Source organism: Mesoplodon bidens (assembly GCF_964165515.1).
Source record: "Mesoplodon bidens genome assembly, chromosome: 9".
Lineage (NCBI taxonomy): Eukaryota > Metazoa > Chordata > Mammalia > Artiodactyla > Ziphiidae > Mesoplodon > Mesoplodon bidens.
This window is the reverse complement of record NC_138166.1, coordinates 30,704,474-30,727,092: the sequence shown is the minus strand read 5'-3', so window position 1 is coordinate 30,727,092 and position 22,619 is coordinate 30,704,474. Positions and strand designations below refer to the sequence as shown.

Below are 22,619 nucleotides of genomic sequence, written 5' to 3'. Positions count from 1 at the left end.
CAAAAATAGAAAGCTTTGCAAACCCCATGCAATGTACTAAGAAAGATCACTTAACTGATACAGCCCTCCCCAGTAAGTCAATTCCATGCTCCCGTGCAGCTCAGTGGCGGGAGGCATCACCAGCATAGAGTACCTTGGAGAGGTATTTGGAGATGAGCCAGCCATCGGCAACTTTGGGAAATCTCTTTAAAAAAAATAAACAACAACAACAACACACAGATATTTAAGAAACCTGACATCAAGTTTACAATAGCAAACTGAACGGCCCCAATAAGATGGCTACACATAATCTTGATGCAGTAAACACCACTCATACCTAATAAATAAAATGAACTCAATTAAGATGAATTGAGCTCGTGCTCTACTCAGCATGGAAATCAAGCTGGTCCCTGTAGCCTATTCTGTTGGAGAGGCTAGGTTGTCTTTAAGTCACAGAAATAAATGAGAAGCTATTTTTCCCTGTCTACTTTCACCTCCATTATTCTTACCCAAACATAAAGAAGTCTGACTGAATTTGCTAGCTTTGCACCTCAGAATTTATACAACTGGTTAGAAAAATTACTCACTTATTGAACTATATGGCTTAGAAAGGTTTCAACTTTAAAAATAAATATACTTTTTTTTACTGTTAACTTTTCTAAAAGTTATAAAATTCATTTTGAAGAGCAGTTCTTTCTTTTTTTTGGTCTAAGCAGAGTTAAAGTTTGTATGGGTTTTTTTTTTTTTTCAGAATTATGAGAACAGCACTTAAATATCTAGTAAAATGTTCCTCAGTTTAACCAGGGTTGACTAAATGCCTACTTCATGCAAAATACTGTTTTTCCTACAGCTTCCAATTATTGTTTAACAATCACCATCTGGAAAAGTACTATAAATTCTTGCCTATGTTGTTTGGCAATTCCTATACAGGAAAACTCCAAAGCCAAATTTCTGAAGTCATATTCCCAACAGATGATATCTTTTTGTTTCATAAGCAAACACTGAAATCTCCCATAGGACATGGTTCCACACCTTTCCAAATACTTAGACCTTTTATGAAACTAAACAAAAACCAACCAACCAAACACAGTCAGTAGTGTATAAAAAAATGAAAGGAAGGAGATATATATAGTTGTGCTATTGGTCACTTCTATGTCTCTACTATTCACCTCTATCCTCCTATTTGTATCACTGTAAATGAATATTAAATTTGGAAACACATATCCAAAAGGATCTATAACCAAAAGGTACCCTACTTGAAGCCCATGTTAAAACATAATGCTCTTTCTACAACTACAACAAACAAAATGAAAATCTCTCCGCATTAAATGTAAATCAGAACAGAATGCTTTTCATTGAAAATATTAAGAAAATCAATTCTTAATGTTTAAACCATATTTACTAGCTCTGCCTTGAAAGTTATGTATCTTACTTGTAGTCATTTATGTAATCAAAAGTTATCAAAGTAAAAACAATTTCCAGGAAAACCCTACTTAAAGTAATTTTACTTCAAAAAATATATCAAGTAAAATGTATCATGTCCAGATTTATGTCATGGCTTAATCAATCCTTGGTACAAAATGGGAAACAACTACTCAATCTATTATGAAGCTCAATTCATAGTTTAGGGTTTTTTTTAAAGCTGTTAATATGTTAGCCTTTATGCCCTGGTTATGCATGTTATTTTTTATTTTTTATTTTTTTTGCGTTATGCGGGCCTCTCACTGTTGTGGCCTCTCCTGTTGCGGAGCACAGGCTCCGGACGCGCAGGCTCAGCGGCCATGGCTCACGGGCCCAGCCGCTCCGCAGCATGTGGGATCTTCCCAGACCGGGGCACGAACCCGTGTCCCCTGCATCGGCAGGCGGACTCTCAACCACTGCGCCACCAGGGAAGCCCTGCATGTTATTTTGATCCTGGCTATGGAACACCATGTGAAAATTTTAACAATTAAAACATTTTCACTTATTTGTAGGCATTAATTGCTTTAATCATAATTTAATATCTCACTTTAGGTCAGTTATAAGCAACCAGAAGCATCCAGACCAAATGACAATCCACAAGATTCCAAATTGTCTGTAGTCAAATTTCAACACCACTCTCGTTTTGTAGATGGGAAAGGAGAGGCCCAGAGCGAGCCTGCCTAGACCCAGCACACCCCTGTTCCCTGTAGCCTCATACTGATCTACTCCTTTGGCTACAGACAAGATCTGACACATGGAGAGAATCAGTCAGCTGGCTTTTCTGGTTGGATATGAGTTCTCACTACAGCCTCAGAAATAGGAAAAATAATGGGGCAGTAAACATGCACTGTGAACGAGGTAAATATTTTTCATATAAAATTTAAAGCCTTAGCTTAGTTGCTCCCCAAAATATATATATAAATGAATGACAAAGCTTACATTATTTCAAAGTGGCTCAAGGAGTGCTGGTTAGTAGAAAACGTTCTCATTTGCAGTTGAAATCAAAACTTTTGTTTTAAAGTATACAATATTAAATATTTATTTAAATATATTTATAACATAAAATACATATAATATCACATATAAAATATAGGTATATTAATATATAAAATACATAAAATTTCTTTACACATTTAAAATATATAATGTTAAGACAGTTGAGACAAGACCAAATAAACTGAAAGTGTTTTGTTCAAGAACAAAATTCATTCAAATGTACCATTATAATTATATAATATATTGTGGTATTAGGTGTTAGTTTCTGAAATTTCAGCCAAAAGAAGAATCTACTCAGAAATAGATAGGCAGGGACTTCCCTGGTGGTCCAGTGAGTAAGACTCCATACTCCCAATGCAAGGGGCCTGGGTTCAATCCCTGGTTGGGGAACTAGATCCCACATGCATGCCACAACTAAGAAGTCCGCAGGCCACAACTAAGAAGTCCACATGCCACAACTAAAGATCCTGCATGCAAAGATCCCACATACCGCAACTAAGACCCAGCACTGCCAAAATAAATAAATAAATAAATAAATAAATAAATAAATATTTTTAAAAAAATGGATATGCAATGAAAGAATGCTTAATCATACTGAAGATACCATGTCTTCTGACTCAAAAAGTATATACTTTTCAAAAACAAATAAATGAAAATAAATCAACTTTATAATCTTTATATTAAGGTGGAAAATGGCCATCATACAGAAAAGATTACTGACCATGGCTTTAAACACATGAATCAACCTTGGTGATAAGACTGAATATAATTCTAATCCATAAATATGATATTTATTCTTCCATTTTTTCATGTTAGCCCTTGTTACAACTTCAGCTTTCTAATTATTTTGATTTGACGACTGAGCTACATTATCATGATTGATAAAATCTGACAACTACGTAGAAGGTGAGCCTTTTGCCTTTGCTGTATTTAGTCTAATTTTCTTTCTCTCTGTGTATATACTCTGCTAATAAGGCTACCGGTAGATGAATTTATTTTTATGTGATCCAAGATGGATTCCTGAAAAGACCCCTAGATGGACTGATTTGTAAACTGACTGCTATTTATAAGGCAAATAACAAAACTGATTATAAGTGATCAGATAGTAAGTCAGAATTTTCACAAGTTTTCTTTTTAAACTGGCAATACCAGATAGCATATACTCGCTTCTGTCACTGATAATAATAATGTGCAAGTTCTTATTGTTTGACATTTTGAATCTTCAACCATGTATTTACATGTAAGAGAAAAATCATTCAGTGAAGCAATATTTACAACTGCAATATGCACTGTAATTAAGCTAACAATGAAACAATATGATCTTCTTTTCTATGTAGCCATTTTCCATTTTTTAATAGCTTCTGAAATTAAAATTTAATATTATATATGACTTATATTAAACTTTTTAAAAGTTTACTTTAAAATGCCATTTACAGGTAGACGCTAGGTACATTAGAAAAAGTATTTGGCTATTTGATTCAACAATTTTTAAAAACTGAGCACCAAAATCATGCAAATATTTTACATTTGAAAAGTCACAGTGACTTGAAAGAAAAGGAATGTACGAAGAAAAATATAATAGATTATATGCATCAACAACTCACTGAGATTAGAAAATCAGAAAGGTGTAGGAACTGAAATTATGATGCTCTCCAAAGATGAATTAAAGTCCATTAAATTGTGCAATCTTTTCCATGTTCTATAAAATGAGAAATATTTACTTCCTCTAAATGAGCAATATTTGAGCATTAAAAATGATCAAAACTGTTGCTGAAATTATGTAACAAAAAATTTTCTCAAGAAAACAACTTTCCATTACTGAAAATAAACAAACTATAATTTGATTATTACAAGTACTATAAGTTGCTTTATGCTAATTTGCAAAAATCATAAGGTCAAACTGGAAATGTCCCATTATTCTTCTGGCAGAAACTCAAAGGGCTACAAACACAGATAAACAAACATGAACTACCATCAGAGACCATCAATTCCTGCTAAATCCAAGAATTTGGATTACCTGGTAGAATCATAAATTTTTTTAACTCTCTCATATATTAAAAAAAAAACACTAAAAACATCCTAGGCAATTGTATCAATAGTAGCTATTATTTAATTAATCTTTTCATAATACTTTCTTTCTATGTAGTACTCCCTCTCAGAAGCCAAATCTAAACTGGAATTCTTTAAGTTGAAGGGGTTTTGAAAGTGAAGTTCATGTAAAATAAACTTGAAAAATTCTCTAGGGATAACAAAGTTTAAAACCATTAATAAATCTCTCCTTCTATAAATAAGAAAATATTTAAATTTGGAGGTTAAAATGACTCCTTGAAAATTATGGTTTGGTTACAAAATATAAACTGTTTAGTCTGTATCTCCTAATAAGTAGAAATATTTGAGATACTCTTGCTCTTCACCCCAAAATGCCTACAACAAATACAGTTATTAAGAGTACTATGACAATCACATAGCTCCAAAGAGAAGCAAATAACCAAGTATGTGGGAATAGTCTGTTGTAGAATTTTAGACATTCAAAGCCATATAAAGTATTATGAAACTAAGATAAGAAAAATACTTCAGACGTTTCAAAACAGAAATAAACTCTCAAATGAAAAATAAGAGTAAAATAATAAACTGCCAATAATAATCATGTAAGAAGACTAATATCAAGGGAGAAAAAGGTCACTGATCCAAATGGGTTATGTAAAAACTAGTTCCACATGATGTAAATAATTAGTTCTTTTCTATTCTAGACTAATTAAAAAAATTCACTCCACAAAAGAAGCAAAGTTCATAATCAAAATATTAGGAAAAAGATTAACAAACATGAACTTACATTCAATCTCATTTGTAAATAAAAACAAATTAAAATAGGGCTTCCCTGGTGGCACAGTGGTTGAGAGTCTGCCTGCCGATGCGGGGGACACGGGTTCGTGCCCCGGTCCGGGAGGATTCCACATGCCGTGGAGCGGCTGGGCCCGTGAGCCATGGCCGCTGAGCCTGCACGTCCGGAGCCTGTGCTCCGCAACGGGAGAGGCCACAACAGTGAGAGGCCCACACACCGAAAAAAAAAAAACAAACAAACAAAAAAAATGTTTTATACATTTCACATTAATAGAAGACCAAAAAAAGATATTTTCCCCTTACCAAATTAAAACTTAAAAATATTAATATGGGGCGGCTTCCCTGATGGCACAGTGGTTGAGAGTCCGCCTGCCGATGCAGTGGACACGGGTTCGTGCCCAGGTCCAGGAGGATCCCATATGCCGCGGAGCGGCTGGTCCCGTGAGCCATGGCCGCTGGGCCTGCGCGTCCGGAGCGTGTGCTCCGCAATGGGAGAGGCCACAACAGTGAGAGGCCCACGTACCGCAAAAAAAAATAAAAATAAAAATTAATATAATAATGTAATGAGGATATGAGAAAAATAACCACATATATTAGTGTTGGTACAACCTTTCTGATAGACAATATAGCAACATATATTAAACATAACATAGCATATATATCATAATGTGCATACCCTTTAATTTCAGTAATTACAATTCTAAGAATTCATTAGCTATTATCATTAATATAAAATAATTTCAAAGAAATTAGAAAACTATGTAAAAAAATTTTCAGTGATATATGACAGCATGTTTATGAAAGGGAAATTTGGTAAAAAACTTTGGTAAGTAAAAAGGATATTAATTATGGTTCATTCATACAATGGAATATTATATATTTGTTTAAAAATGAAATGGAAATATACACAAGGGAATAGAAAACAGATGCTCAAAAACTTGTACATGAATGTTACAACAGTACTAGTTATAAGAGAAAAAATGGAAACAATCTAAATGTCCATTAAATGATTAATGGAGGGACATCCCTGGTGGCTCAGTGGTTAAGAATCCGCCTGCCAATGCAGGGGACACAGGTTTGATCCCTGGTCCGGGAAGATCCCACAAGCCGTGGAGCAACTAAGCCGGTGCTCAGCCGGTGCGCCTAGAGCCCGTGCTCCACGAGAGAAGCCACTGCAATGAGAAGCCCACGCAACACAAGGAAGAGTAGCCCCCGCTCGCCACAACTAGGGAAAGCCTGCACACAGCAACGAAGACCCAATGCAGCCAAAAATAACTAATTAAATAATATTAATAATAAATTAATTAAAATGATTAATGGATACACAGAATGTGGTGTGTCTATATAACGAAATATTAGCTGTAAAAAGGAATGAAGTACTGGTACATGTAAAACATGGACAAACATTGAAAACATGCTAAATGAAAGAAGCCAAACATAAAAGCCACATATTTTATGATTTCATTTACATGAAATATCTAGAAAAGTAAATCCATAAGGACCAAAAGTGTATTAGTGGTTTCCAGGAAATGGTGGGGAGGAGAGCAGAGGAAGTGACTGCTTAGTGGATATAGATTTTTTTTTAAAAGAAATTTAATTTTATTCTAAGAATTTGAAATAGAGGGATTTAATCAGAACTGGGCTTTCTTTTCTTTTCTTTTTACTTTTTTTTTTTTTTACTTTGGCTGCCCTGGGTCTTCGTTGTGGCGCGCTGGGTCTACGTTGTGGCATGCAGGTTCTTCATCGCCGTGTGTGGGCTTCTCTGGTTGTGGCACGTGGGCTCCAGAGCGCGAGGGCTCAGGAGCTGTGGAGCGCAGGCTTAGTCGCCCAGCAGCATGTGAGATCTTAGTTCCCCGACCAGGGATCGAACCCACGTCCCCTGAATGGTAAGGCAGTTTCTTAACCTCTGGACCACCAGGGAAGTCCCTAGAGTTTCTTTTTTTTTTCACGGTACGCGGGCCTCTCACTGTTGTGGCCTCTCCCGTTGCAGAGCACAGGCTCCGGACGCGCAGGCTCAGCGGCCATGGCTCACGGGCCCAGCCGCTCCGCGGCATGTGGGATCTTCCTGGACCGGGGCACGAACCCGTGTCCCCTGAATCGGCAGGCAGACTCTCAACCACTGTGCCACCAGGGAAGCCCCCTAGAGTTTCTCTTTAATGTAATGAAAATGTTCTGGAACTGACAGTAGTGATAGTTTCACAACACTGTGAATACTAAAATCCAAGGAACTGTACACTTTAAAATGGTTAAAATGGTGAACTTTATGTTATTTGAATTTAATTTCAAGTCTTAAAATCCTAATAAAACAAAATTAAATGGAAAAATATAGTATGGCCAATACTAAGGGCAAAATACAGGTCATAACAAAGAAAATACACCTATTGTCTATGTATATACATTCATAGGTATATACACAGATAATCTACATGACAGATATATAAAATGTTGCCAGCTGCAATTATATCTGGTATTTCTGGAAGTTTTTATTAATACTTCCTATGGCTTTATATTTGAACCTCTTGTTATTTTTACATGGAGTAGGGGTAAGAGGGAAGGCAAAAAATGACTGGCAGTCCAAGAAGACAAAAAGCATATATATACAGAGAGGGGTTAAATTAAGGAACCGTGCTAGAGGTTTATAATTTTCTTTCTATCCTTCTATTTTAAAAACATAGTAGAACATTAACAAGAATGCAAACAAAGTCAAGTAGTCTACATGGCCAGTATGGGATAAAATCTTAAAATGAAGAAAGAGGTTTTTCAAAAGGCATCAGAAAAACAAGAAATGATAAGGGCTATAAGCTTAGAAGTAAATAAAAGTTTAGGAATATGATTTTAACCAAAAAAGCTACATGAGGAATATGGAAATCTGAGTGACACTTAAATTTTTCCAGTTACCTTTTTTTTTTAACTATACTTGCTTTAGAGACTAAAGTTCTCTGTTTTTAGAATCTACATAGTTGTTTATTTACTACTGAACCTAAATTTACTATATTATATATAGGTTAATTTTATTTCCTATACAATTTAAGACACTGAACCAAATTTACCATGCTACATATAACCCTGGATGTTTCAAGAATTTTTTGAATATCATGATTTCCTGAGATATAAAATCTGCTGAAGGTTTCCTACATTTCCAAGTATATAATGGAAGTACATTCCAAGTTCAAAGTGGCCTTGTCCACTGTCTAAAAGCCAAACTTTGGTAACCGTCGGAGCCACTTTCTTATCTACTGTATCATGTTTTTTTGGCCTGAGTTGGTAGGTTTTATTGGGTGAGTTGTGTTCTTATGTTACAACAGAAACAATTCAAATCTCATTTTGTGTGCAAACCAAGAATCAAAAGTTGGAAAACCTTCAAAAATGAACAAAGAAAATTCAAAAGCCAAATGGATAGCTTTGTCTTTACCCATTGTTTCTAAAAGTGTTATTACTACACTTCAAAAGGTGGCCTCATGGGGAGGTAACTGTTTATCATTTAAGTCAGGAAGAGCTTTGAGGTTCAAGCCAGTGTTCCTGAACAATGCTTAGGTATCATAACAGTTCAACTGGACTGGAGAAATTCTAAAATGTCAAGTCACAGGCATTCTACCTTATTTTAAGAGTCTGAATCCAGATACTATCAGAGAAAAAAACAAAAACAAAAAAGCCCAAAAAAACCAACCCAGAGTTTAGTACTCTGGGGCTCAAGAAGTAGGAATTTCTCAGAGTTCTGTTTTCCAGCAAATATTCACTATGTGCCTACCATATCCCAGGCACTGTTATAGAAATGTGGGATACATCAATGAACAAAACAGACAAAGATCTTTACCCTAACGAAGCTTACATTTTAGCAGAGGTAAAGGAATATAATAAACAATAATCATAATGAGTAAATCTCATAATATGTTAGAAGCTAAGACAAAAAAAAGTAGGACAGGGGCTTCCCTGGTGACATAGCGGTTAAGAATCCGCCTGCCAATGCAGGGGACATGGGTTCGAGCCCTGGCCTAGGAGGATCCCACATGCTGCAGAGCAGCTGGACCCATGCGCCACAGCTGCTGAGCCTACGCTCCAGAGCCCGTGCTCTGCAACAAGAGAAGCCACGACAAAGAGAAGCCCGCAGACCGCAATGAAGAGTAGCCCCTGCTCACCACAACTAGAGAAAGCCCACACGCAGCAACAAAGACCCAACACAGCCAAAAATAAAAACAAATTAATTAATTAATTTTTAAAAAAAAGTAGGACAGGGAAAAGAGGTCAGAAGTGCTTGGGGTGAAAGGAGGAAAGGTGAGTTATAATTTAAAATATGCTGCTAAAGCAATTATATACTCCAGTAAAGATATTAAAAAAATAAAATAAAATATGCTGGAAGGGTTTAGGCTTCAATGAGCAGTTTTGAAACAGATGGGGAGTTAACCATTTGGATATCTAGGAGAAGTGCAATGGTGCTCTATGACAGCAATGTGCCTGGTATAGTCAAGAAAAAGGCAAAGACCCATGAGGCTAGAGCACACCAATTTAAAAACCAAAAAAGGATTCTCTGTACATAAGTATAATGGGGAAACAATGTTTGGAATCAAGACGAAAATCTAAACTGAATGTGAGTCAGTAAGCCCAATGTTAGTAAGTATAATTAGCAGATTAATTCATAGGAAATTTGATATATTCAATAGTATGTCATTATATTTGGTCATTTTTTCTTCAATTAGTAGTGTATTGCTAATTGATAGGCTTTAGTCCTCTATGATACTCAGAAGATTTTTGATTTTAATCAGTTATTTTCCATATAACCTTTACAAAATTCACTACTGTATCCCATCCCCACACCACCTAGCTGAAGTTTACAAGATTGTTTCCTTTTTTTTTCAAGATTGTTTCTGACCACTTTACTGCTAAATTTCATATTTTTCTTAAACTGTCTGGTCTACAATACACTACTATAATCAAAGTCACAGATGACATTTTAAAAAATGAATTTTTTTTTTAGACATTTGCTATATTTTATAAACATTTTAATGACTGTTAACTCTATGTGTAAATGATTGTTGAGATATTTTATACCATGACTTGTCCATTTCTGAGTTTCTTATCTTGACTAGTTTTTTGGTGGACTGGAATATTTCAAATGTTCTTTCTTCCAGGAAAGTGATATCCTTCTTGATATTTACATATATCTTATGCTTAACATTTTTAAGGGAGATTAGAGTAATTTAATCAACAAAGAATTCAGTATGTGTGGGCAAGATTTATTCTTTTTTTCCACAGGAAGCAGACTTTATGTCACAGCATTTACCAAAGTAGCATCCAGAGATGGTGAATGGACATAAATATAACATCTTCCTAGCGTCCAGAGATGGTGAATAGACATAAATATAACATTTTCCTTGAAAATAAGTTTAACAAATTTTTAAAAAGAATGATTAACGAGCTTCTTTTAAATTGAAGGATAGTTGATTTACAATGTTGTGTTAATTTCTGCTGTACAGCAAAGTGATTCAGTTATACATACATACATTCTTTTTTTTAATATTCTTTTCTATTATGGTTTATCATAGGATATTGAATACAGTTCCCTGTGTTATACAGTAGGACCTGTTGTTTATCCATTCTCTATATAATAGCTTACATCTACTAACCCCAAACTCCCACTCCATCCCCTCCCCAATGCTCTCTCCCTTGGCAACCACAAGTCTGTTCTCTATGTCTCTGAGTCTGTTTCTGATTCATAGATAAGTTCATTTGAGTCATATTTTAAATTCTACACATAAGTGATATCATATGGTATTTGTCTTTCTCTTTCTGACTTACTTCATTTAGTATATAATCTCTTGCTGCATCCATGTTGCTGCAAATGTCATTATGTCGTTCTTTTTTTTAATTTATTTTTATTTTTTTCAATCTCCCATAACAAATGAAATTTTTATTTTTATTTGAGGTACTTTTATGCCCCTTTCTTGTGTGGAGCCTTCCCTGACCCATCCAATTAGAAAGGATTATTCATCCTTTTGCACTACATCATGCTCATTAATACTTCTACTATGACTCAACGACACTATTATACATCATTATTTGTTAATGTATCCTCCCCTTTGCCCTCCAAAACTGAGTTTCATGTGAAAGCATGCCTGATTAATCTTCGTATCCCATCCCCTAGCACAGGGCCTACATGGGCTGCTAAATAAGAAAATGAATGGGACAAAGAGAATAGGGTGTGTATGCGTGGAAAAGATTAGGGGAAAAGGGAAAAAAGAGGAAGGCATTCGTACAATGTCAAATTTAAAGCATCTGTTCCAGAAAAAGTATAGGGAACTCACACTATGACTCATTTCCAAAGCAGAGAAAAAGTGAGTTACATTTAGCCAAGAAACATGTGAAGGGCTGATGGTAAAGGAATTTTCCTTGGGGTTTCCTTCTACTGTACTTTATGAAAAACTACTCAACTTCCTAAAGTAAGTCGGGATCAATAAGTGGTAATTTTAAGTATTACAATGAAAGAGTGGGATCCTCACCATTTTAAAATGTTTTAATGGAAAGTGATCAAATTTGAGGGAGTTATAAATATATATTTTAACCTACAGTAAATTTACTATTGGTATACAGTTCTATGGGTTTTTTTAAATGCAAGCAGTCATGTGACCATGTCCGTAAGATACATAACAGTTCCAACCACCCAAAAAAACTCCTTCATGCTGACACTATATAATCAACACCCCCAAACTCTAACCCCTGATAACCACTGAACCTCTTCTCTGACACAATAGTTCAGCTTTTTCTAGAATGTCATATAAATGGAAGCATACAGTATCTAACCTTAAGAGTTTCACTTCTCTCACTTAGCATAATACATTTGAGATTCACGCAGGTTGTTGTGTGTAGAAAGAAGTTTTTTCCTTTTATCACTCAGTTTGTCCATTGTGTGGATATACAACAGTTGGTTTATCTAGTCATCACATAAAGGACATTTGGGCTGTTTCCAGTTTTTAGTGATTATGAATAAAGCTGCTATGAATAGGTCTTTGTGTAAAGATAAGTTTCCATTTCTCCTGAGTAAAGGAGTGAGATTTCTGGGAAACTATTCTGCATTCCCACCAGTAACACATGAGAGTTCCAATTTCTCCACATCCCCACTAGAACTTGGTGTCGGTGTGCAGTAGGGCCTGATTGTGGTTTTAATTGCACTTCCCAAGTGCCTAATGATATTGAGCATATTTTCATGTGTTTCCTTGCCATTTGTCTATTTTCACTGGTGAAGTATCTGTTCAAACCTTTTGCCCATTTTTATTTTTATTTTTTTAATATTTATTTATTTATTTGGCTGTGCTGGGTCTTAGTTGCGGCACACGGGATCTTCATTGCTGCGTGCAGGATCCTCGTTGAGGCATGCTAACTCTTAGTTGCAGCATGTGGGATCTAGTTCCCTGACCAGGTATTGAACCCAGGCCCCCTGCATTGGGAGCTCGGAGTCTTAACCACCAGGGAAGTCCCCTTTTGCCCATTTTTAAATTGGGTTAGTTCTTCTCATAATATTACGTGTTTATAGTTCTTGGGATATCCTGGACACAAGCCCTTTGTCAAATATGTGATTCGCAACTATTTTCTCTCAGCCTATGGCTTGTCTTACTCTCTTAACGATGTCTTCTGGAAGACAAAAGTTATTAATTTTGATGAGGTCAACACTTCGTTATTTTTTGCTTTTATGGATTACTCTTCTATTGTTTTATCTAAAATCTGTTTGCCTAATTGAATGTAACAAAGATGTTTTATATTCTTAAGGTTTTTAATACTTTTACATTTAGTATATGATACATTTTGAATTAATTCTTGTATGTGGTGTGAGGTATGACTCATAGTTCATTTTTCGCATACAGTAATCCCATTGTTCCAGCACCATTTGTTGAAAAAGATTATCAATTCACCAGTGAATTGCCTTTTTATCTTAGCCAAAACCAATCAAGCATATTTGTGTGCCTCTATTTCTGGACTCTGTTCCATTCCACTGATCTATATGTAAAAGCTTTCACCAATAACACACTCTTTTTTTTTTTTTTTGCGGTACACGAGCCTCTCACTGTTGTGGCCTCTCCCGTTGCGGAGCACAGGCTCCGGACACGCAGGCTCAGCGGCCATGGCTCATGGGCCTAGCCGCTCCGCGGCATGTGGGATCTTCCCGGTCCGGGACACGAACCCGTGTCCCCTGCATCGGCAGGTGGACTCTCAACCACTGCGCCACCAGGGAAGCCCAGCACACTCTTTTAATCATTGTATCCTGACAGTCTTGAAATCAGAGAGCTTGAGTGTCCAACTTTGTTCTTCCGTTGTGAAATTGTTTTGCCGTTTTTACTTACTTTGTTTAGCCATTTATAGAATCTGCTTGATATCTACAAAAAAACCTGCTAAGATTATGAAAGTGCATTGAATCTATCGATCAATACAGACATCTTAACAATGTTAAGAACTGACATCTTGGGCTTCCCTGGTGGCGCAGTGGTTGAGAGTCTGCCTGCCGATGCAGGGGACACGGGTTCATGCCCTGGTCCGGGAAGATCCCACATGCTGCAGAGTGGCTGGGCCCGTGAGCCATGAGCCTGCGTGTCTGGAGCCTGTGCTCTGCAACGGGAGAGGCCACAACAGTGAGAGGCCCACGTACCGCTAAAAAAAAAAAAGAACTGACATCTTAACAATGTTGAGTTTTAGAGGAATTATCTCGTCTAAAATGTCTATAGTACTAAGGGTGAGAAACCCTGCTGTAGACATCTGTAGATGCCTGCTACTGAATGTTTATGTCTAATAATGTTAAAGATTATTAACTTTAAACCTTTCTTCTTTTCTAATATAAGCTTTTAATGACTTAAATATCCCTCTAAGCACTGCTTTAACTGCATCCCATAAACTTTGATATGATGCATTTCATTTTTCATTCAGTTCAAAATACTTGCTAATTTTCCTTGAGACTTCCTCTTTGACCCATGAGTTACTTACAATTTATTTTAATTCCCAAATATTTGGTGATTTTTCAGATCTTATGTTCTTAATTTCTAGTTTAAGTCTGTTACAGTCGGAGAACATATTTTGAATCATTTTAATTCTTTTAAATCTGTTAAGGTTTGTGTTATGGCTCAGAATAAGATCTTTTTGAATGTCCCATTTGCCCTTGAGAAGAACATACAACCTGCTGTTACTGGGTGGAGTGTTTTATTAATGTCAATTAAGTCAGTTGGTTAATAATGCTGTTCAGATCTCTTATATTATTGATATCCTGTCTACTTGATCTACTGATTATTATGAGAAGAGTGCTGTAGTTGCTAAGTACAACTGTGGATTCTTCTGTCTTTAATCTCCAGTCAGTTCTACCAGCTTTTGCTTTTTGAAGCTCTGTTTTATAAAAATGTCTTTTTATATCCTTTACTTTTAAACTATCTGTATCACTATATTAAAGGTTTTTTTAAAAAAATTAACATTTTTTTAATCCAAACAATCTCTTTTAATTTTTTTTTTTTTTTTTTAGTAGTAGAGGGAAGGATTATTTATTTATTTATTTTTGGCTGTGTTGGGTCTTCGTTTCATGTGAGGGCTTTCTCTAGTTGCGGCAAGCGGGGGCCACTCTTCATCGCGGTGCGTGGGCCTTTCCCTGTCGCGGCCTCTCTTGTTGTGGGGCACAGGCTCCAGACGCGCAGGCTCAGCAGTTGTGGCTCACGGGCCCAGTTGCTCTGCGGCACGTGGGATCTTCCCAGACCAGGGCTCGAACCCGTGTCCCCTGCATTGGCAGGCAGATTTTCAACCACTGCGCCACCAGGGAAGCCCCCAAACAATCTATTTTAATTGGTGTGTCTAGATGATTTATATGCAATGTAATTAATAATACAACTGGATTTAGGTCTACCATTTCATTGTTTTCCATTTATCCTTTATTCCCCCTGCCTTCTTTGGATAATTTTAATATTTTCAGCATTCCATTTTAATTCATCTATTAGACTTTTACTGGATCTCTTAGCTGTTCTATAGTCATTGCTTTAGGGATTACAATGTAAAACCTAACCTTTGAGTCTTTTGGGACAACATTAAATGCACCAACATTTGCATTATAGGGGTCCCAAAAGGAGAAGAGAAAGAGAGTGGGCCTGAGAAAATATTTGAAGAGATTACAGCCCAAAACTTGCCTAAAGTGAGAAAGGAAACACTCAGGTCCAGGAAGTGCAGAGATAACCCAAGGAGGATAAACCCAAGGAGGAACATGCCAGGACACATATTAATGAAACTGACAAAAATTAAACACAAAGAAAAATATTAAAAGCAACATGAGAAAAGCAACAAATAACATACAAGGGAATCCCTACAAAGTTAACAGCTTATTTTTCAGCAGAAACTCTGCAGGCCAGAAGGGAGTGGCATGATATATTTAAAGTGATGAAAGGGAAAAACCGACAACCAAGAAAACTCTACCCAGCAAGGCTCTCATTCAGATTCGATAGAGAAATCAAAAGATTTATAGACAAGCAAAAGCTAAGAGAATTCAGCACCACCAAACCAGCTTTAGAACAAATGCTAAAGGAACTTCTGTAGGCAGGAAAAAAAAAAAAAGAGGCCACAACTAGAAGCAAGAAAATCACAAATGTGAAAGCTCACCAGTAAAGGCAGCCATACAGTAAAAGTAGGAAATCATCCACACACAAATATAATATCAAAACCAACAACCATGATAAGAGGAGAGTACAAATGCAGGAAATGGGAAATGCATTTGAAACTAAGAGACCAGCAACTTAAAACAAGCTTGTATATATATAGACTGCTATATCAAAACCTCATGGGAACTGCAAACCAAAAAACTACAATAGATACATACACACAAAAAAAACCCCACCCAAACACAACACTAAAGACCATCATCAGATCACAAGAGAACAAAAAGAGGAACAGAAGAAAAAAGAACTACAAAAACAAATCCAAAACAATTAAGGAAATGGCAATAGCAACATACCTATCAATAATTACCTTAAATGTAAATGGATTAAATGCTTCAACCAAAGTACACAGACTGGCTGAATGGATACAAAAACAAGACCTGTATATATGTTGTCTCAAGCCACCCACTTCACATCTAGAGACACATACAGACTGAAAGTGAGGGGATGGAAAAAGGTATTCCATGTTAATGGAAATCACAAGAAAGACAGAGTAGCAATACTCGTATCAGACAAAATAGACTTTAAAATATTAAAATAAAGGTGTTACAAGAGACAAGGAAGGACACTACATAATGGTGATGGGACCAATCCAAGAAGAAGTTATAACAACTGTAAATATATATGCAACCAACATAGGAGCACCTCAATATATAAGGCAAATGCTAACAGCCATAAAAGGGAAATCAACAGTAACACAACAATAGTGGGGGATTTTACCAGCTAACAGCCATAAAAGGGGAAATTAACAGTAACACAGCAATAGTGGGGGATTTTAACAACCCACTTACACCAATGGACAGATCATCCATACAGAAAATCAATACGGAAACACAGGCCTTAAATGACACATTACATCAATGGACTTAACTGATATTTATAAAACATTCCATCCAAAAGCAGAATACACTTTCTTCTCAAGTGCACATGGAACACTCTCCAGGATAGATCACATCTTGGGTCACAAATCAAGGCTTGGTAAATTTAAGAAAGTTGAAATCATATCAAGCATCTTTTCTGACCACAATGCTGTGAAATTAGACATGAATTACAAGAAAAAAACTGTAAAAAGCACAAACACATGGAGGCTAAACAGTATGTTACTAAACAACAATGGATCACTGAAGAAATCAAAGAGGAAATTTAAAAATACCTAGAGAGGGCTCCTCTGGTGGCATACTGGTTAAGAATCCACCTACCAATGAAGAGGACATGGGTTTGAGCCCTGGTCCAGGAAGATACCACATGCTGCGGAGCAACTAAGCCCGTGCGCCACAACTACTGAGCCTGTGCTCTAGAGCCCACAAGCCACAATTACTGAGCTCACATGCCACAACTACTGAAGCCCATGTGCCTAGAGCCCGTGCTCTGCAACAAGAGAATCCACTGCAATGAGAAGCCCATGCACCGCAACAAAGAGCAGCCCCCGCTTGCCACAACTAGAGAAAGCCCGCATGCAACAACAAAGACACAACACAGACAAAAATAAAATAAATAAAATAAATAAATTTTTTAAAATACCTAGAGACAAATGACAATGAACACACGACGATCCAAAACTTATGGGAACTGGCAAAAGCAGTTCTAAGAGGGAAGTTTATAGCAATAAAGTCTTACCTCAGGAAACAAGAAAAATCTCAAATAAACAACCTAAACTTACACCTAAAGCAACTAGAGAAAGAAGAACAAACAAAACCCAAAGTTAGTAGAAGAAATAAAAAAGAACAGAGCAGAAATAAATGAAATAGAGACACAGAAAACAATAGAAAAGATCAATGAAACTAAAAGCTCATTCTTCGAAAAGATAAACAAAATTGATAAACCTTTAGCCAGACTCATCAAGGAAAACAAAGGAGGGGGCTCAAATCAACAAAATTAGAAACGAAAAAGGAGAAGTTACAACTGACACTGCAGAAATACAAAGGATCATTAGAGACTACTACAAGCAACTATATATCAATAAAACAGACAGCCTAGAAGACATGGACAAATTCTTAGAAACATACAACCTTCCAAGACTGAGCCAGGAAGAAATAGAAAATATGAACACATCAATCACAAGTAATGAAATTGAAACTGTGATTAAAAATCTTCCAACAAACAAAAGTCCAGGACCAGATGGCTTCACAGGTGAATTCTATCAAACATTTAGAGAAGAGCTAACACCCATCCTTCTCAAACTCTTCCAAAAAAATTGTAGAGGGAGGAACACTCCCAAACTCATTTTATGAGGCCACCATCACCCTGACACCAAAATCAGACAAAGATACCACAAAAAAAGAAAATTACAGGCCAATATCACTGATGAATATAGATGCAAAAATCCTCAACAAAATACTAGCAAGCCAAATCCAACAATACAGTAAAAGAATCATACACCATAGTCAAGTGGGATTTATCCCAGGGATGGAAGGATTTTTCAATATACACAAATCAAACAATGTGATACACCACATTAACAAACTGAAGAATAAAAACCATATGATCATCTCAATAGATGCAGAAAAAGCTTCTGACAAAATTCAACATCCATTTATGATAAAAGCTCTCCAGAAAGTGGGCATAGAGGGAACCTACCTCAACATAATAAAGGCCATATACGACAAACCCACAGCAAACATCATTCTCAATGGTGAAAAACTGAAAGTATTTCCTCTAAAATCAGCAATAAGACAAGGATGTCTACTCTTGTCACTTTTATTCAACAGTTTTGGAAGTCCTAGCCACAGCAATCAGAGAAGAAAAAGAAATAAAAGGAATCCACACTGGGAAAGAAGAAATAAAACTGTCAGTGTCTGCAGATGGCATGATACTATAAATAGAAAATCCTAAAGATGCTACCAGAACACTACTAGACCTCATCAATGAATTTGGTAAAGTTGCAGGATACAAAATTAATACACATAAATCTCCTGCATTCCTATATACTAACAATGAAAGATCAGAAAGAGAAATTAAGGAAACAATCCCATTTACCAATGCATCTGAAGTCAGAAAGAGAAAAACAAATATCGTATACCACTGCATCAAGAAGAATAAAATACCTAGTAATAAACCTACCTAAGGAGGCAAAAGACTTGTATTCAGAAAACTGTAAGATGCTGATGAAAGAAATCAAAGATGACACAAACAGATGGAGAGATATACCATGTTCTTGGATTGGAAGAATCAATATTGTTAAAATGACTATACTACCCTAAGCAACCTACAGATGCAATGCAATCTGTATCAGATTACCAATGGTATTGTTCACAGAACTAGAACTAAAAATTTTACAGTTTGTATGGAAACACAAAAGACCCTGAATAGCCAAAGCAATCTTGAGAAAGAAAAACGGAGCTGGTGGAATCAGCTAACTACAGACTATACTACAAACCTACAGTAATCAACACAGTAAGGTACTGGCACAAAAAAACAGAAATATAGATCAATGTACAATGATAGGAAGTCCAAAGATAAATCCACACACCTATGGTCACCTTATCTTTGATAAAGGAGGCAAGACTTTAATAATGGAGAAAAGACAGTCTCTTCAATAAGTGGTGCTGGGAAAACTAGAGAGCTACATGTAAAAGAATGAAATTAGAACACTCCTTAACACCATACACAAAAATAAACTCAAAATGGGGCTTCCCTGGTGGCGCAGTGGTTGAGAGTCCGCCTGCCGATGCAGGGGACACAGGTTCGTGCCCGGGTCCGGGAAGATCCCACATGCCGTGGACCGGCTGGGCCCATGAGCCATGGCCGCTGAGCCTGCGCGTCCGGAGACTGTGCTCCGTAACGGGAGAGGCCACAGCGGTGAGAGGCCCGCATATCGCAAATAAATAAATAAATAAATAAATAAACTCAAAATGGATCAAAGACCTAAATATAAGGCCAGATACTATAAAACTCTTAGAGGAAATCATTGGAACACTCTTTGACATAGATCACAGCAGTATCTTTTTGGATCTACCTCCTATAGTAATGAAAATAAAAACAAAAAGAAACAAATGCGAGTGGCGGGGTTGCGGGCGCAGTGGAGTGAGTGGAGCAGCTGGCTGGAGCACGATGACTACTGCAGGACTCGGAAAGAAGAAACGATGTAAACCATTCATTATCCAGACTTTAAGGTCAAGGTGAGAAGGAAGGTCAGGAGGAACATGGCCTGGCCAAATATTTTTCAAAGAGGAACTTTGCTCTCCCGGTTCAGCCATCATCATGTGCTCATGTTCCTGCTCACCTTCTTCAGTTACTCATTGCTCCATGCATCAAGAAAAACACTTAGCAATGTCAAAGTCAGTACCTCTAAGCAGTGGACCCCATGTGCTTTTAACAAGTCAACTGAACTGCCTGTAGAGATCTAGAGCAGCAACCTTTTGTTTCCCAGTGCAGAGGAAGCCACTCTTTTCCTCGGAACACTCAACACCATTCTCCTCTCCTACGCTGTGGGCCTTTTCATCAGCAGTATCGTCGGAGATCAGCTTAATTTGCGATGGGTCCTGTCTTTTGGCATGTGCTCCTCTGCATTAGTGGTGTTTGTCTCTGGTACTTTCACAGAATGGCTGCATTTCTACAACAAGGGGCTGTACTGCAGCCTGTGGATCGTGAATGGCCTGCTGCAGTCCACTGGTTGGTCCTGTGTGGTTACTGTTATGGGCAAATGGTTTGGGAAAGCTGGACGAGGAGTTGTTTTTGGTCTCTGGAGTGCCTGTGCCTCAGTGGGCAATATTTTGAGACCGTGTCTAGCTTCTTCTGTCCTTTAGTATGGTTATGAGTATGCCTTTGTGGTGACAGCGGCTGTGCAGTTTGCTGGTGGGATCATCATCTTCTTTAGACTCCTGGTGTCACCCAAAGAAATTGGTCTCCCCGGTATTGAGGCAGAAGATTTTGAAGAAGATTTGCACAGGCCATTAATTAATGGTGCTGAAAATGAAGATGAAGCTGATCCTAATCATTCAATCCAAGAAGGCAAGACTGTTACCCAAGTCAAGGCGATAAGCTTTTACCAAGCTTGTTGCCTTCCTGGAGTTATAGCATATTCACTGGCCTGTGCCTGCTTGAAGTTAGTGAATTACTCCTTCTTCTTCTGGTTGCCCTTTTATCTGAGTAATAACTTTGGATGGAAGGAGGCTGAAGCCGACAAGCTGTCCATTTGATACAATGTTGGAGGAATTATAGGTGGAACTCTGCAAGGCGTCATCTCCGATGTGCTACAGAAGAGAGCCCCAGTGTTAGCTCTCAGTCTGCTTCTGGCAGTCAGGTCCCTCGTTGGATGTAGTCATTCTCCAAACAATAAGTCTATCAATGCACTTCTGATGGCTGTCACAGGATTTTTTTTTTTTTTTTTTTTTTTTTTGCTGTACGCGGGCCTCTCACTGCTGTGGCCTCTCCCGTTGCGGAGCACAGGCTCCGGACACACAGGCTCCGCGGCCATGGCTCGCGGGCCCAGCCGCTCCGCGGCACGTGGGATCCTCCGGGATAGGGGCACGAACCCGTGTCCCCTGCATCGGCAGGCGGACTCTCAACCACTGCGCCACCAGGGAAGCCCTGTCACAGGATTTTTTATTGGTGGACCTTCTAATATGATTAGCTCTGCTATTTCTGAGGACCTGGGTCATCAAGAGCTGATCCAAGGGAGCAGTGAGGCTTTGGCGATCATCACAGAATAGTTGATGGAACCGGGAGCACTGGAGCTGCGGTGAGCCAGTATTTAGTGTCTTTGATCCAGGACAACCCAGGATGGATGTGGGTTTTCTACTCTTTCATTCTTATGACAATTTGCACAATTCTGTTTATTTCACCATTAATAGTGAGGGAAATATGCTATCTTATGCAAGGACGACAAGCTCGCATATTGAGTGAGTGACCAGTGCCCACAAACGAACAAGAAAAATAGGAGACACATCAGGACTATTTCTTTTCATTCACCTTATTTTGGGGTTGTCTTAAGAGCTCCAACATAACCTCAGACTGTCAAGCCTCTTTCAACAGTGTCAGTCACCGGAGATGCTGACCAAAGTGAAGCCTGAGCTGTTTTTCTACACTACAGGAATAATTGTTAACGATTTTTATCGCTGTTGTTTCATGAATGTACTGAATGGCCTATGAATCTGCTAGTGTCTTTGTTGGCCTGTGGAGGTTTACCCTTCTAACCGTAAATGCTCTATTGGACTTGGACCCTAGTTCTCCAGCCTGGAAAGCTGAGTGACTACGAGGCATTTATGCATGGTTTGTACCAACGACATGCTCCACAAATAGAAAGGACCGTTGCATTTTGCTTGGTCATGAGTTTGCAGAGAGTGGCTCATCTCTGACACATCAAATCCAGATAAAGCACTCCAGCCAGGTCCACTGTAAGCCTGCCTTGGACAGAGAATCCCTTTGTTAACCATGGTGGGAAAAAATCACACTACATGTTGATTGGCTCTCACTCTGTGTCTGCTCTAAAGTCATTCAGCTCCAGAAGCAGAAATACCTTCAAATGATTGCCAACTTGCTCTCCTCCGTCTTCATTCAGAATTCCCTTTGACCCCTGGAAGTCTTTAGTCTTCCTTTCAAGGATCATAAGGTACCTCAATTGTGAACACTCCAGTGTGTAACTTACAACCAAAGTACTCAACCCCAGATTTGTTCTCTGGGAACTTTAGGATCCACTAGGAAGGTAATTGGCTTAGCCCTATTTTCAGAGGATTGATC

General features: G+C 37.6%; 1 protein-coding gene and 1 pseudogene across 6 annotated transcripts in view; one reads left to right on the top strand and one right to left on the bottom strand.

The window, feature by feature from the left end:
- RUNDC3B (RUN domain containing 3B) overlaps window positions 1-22,619 on the bottom strand; it is a gene marked incomplete at both ends in the record, with an annotated part of 149,917 nt that overhangs the window by 88,496 nt on the left and 38,802 nt on the right. For 2 of the 5 annotated variants that reach the window (XM_081243937.1, XM_081243940.1), the window contains one exon: window positions 134-184. The exons of the other annotated variants lie outside the window; for them this stretch is intronic. In XM_081243937.1, coding sequence (XP_081100063.1) covers window positions 134-184 — 51 coding nt within the window. The remainder of the gene's footprint in view (window positions 1-133; window positions 185-22,619) is intronic. 5 annotated transcript variants of the gene reach the window in all.
- LOC308622884 (sugar phosphate exchanger 3-like) lies at window positions 20,047-21,967 on the top strand (annotated as a pseudogene). Its single transcript has 2 exons — window positions 20,047-21,244; window positions 21,473-21,967. The product of its transcript is annotated as a sugar phosphate exchanger 3-like (transcript).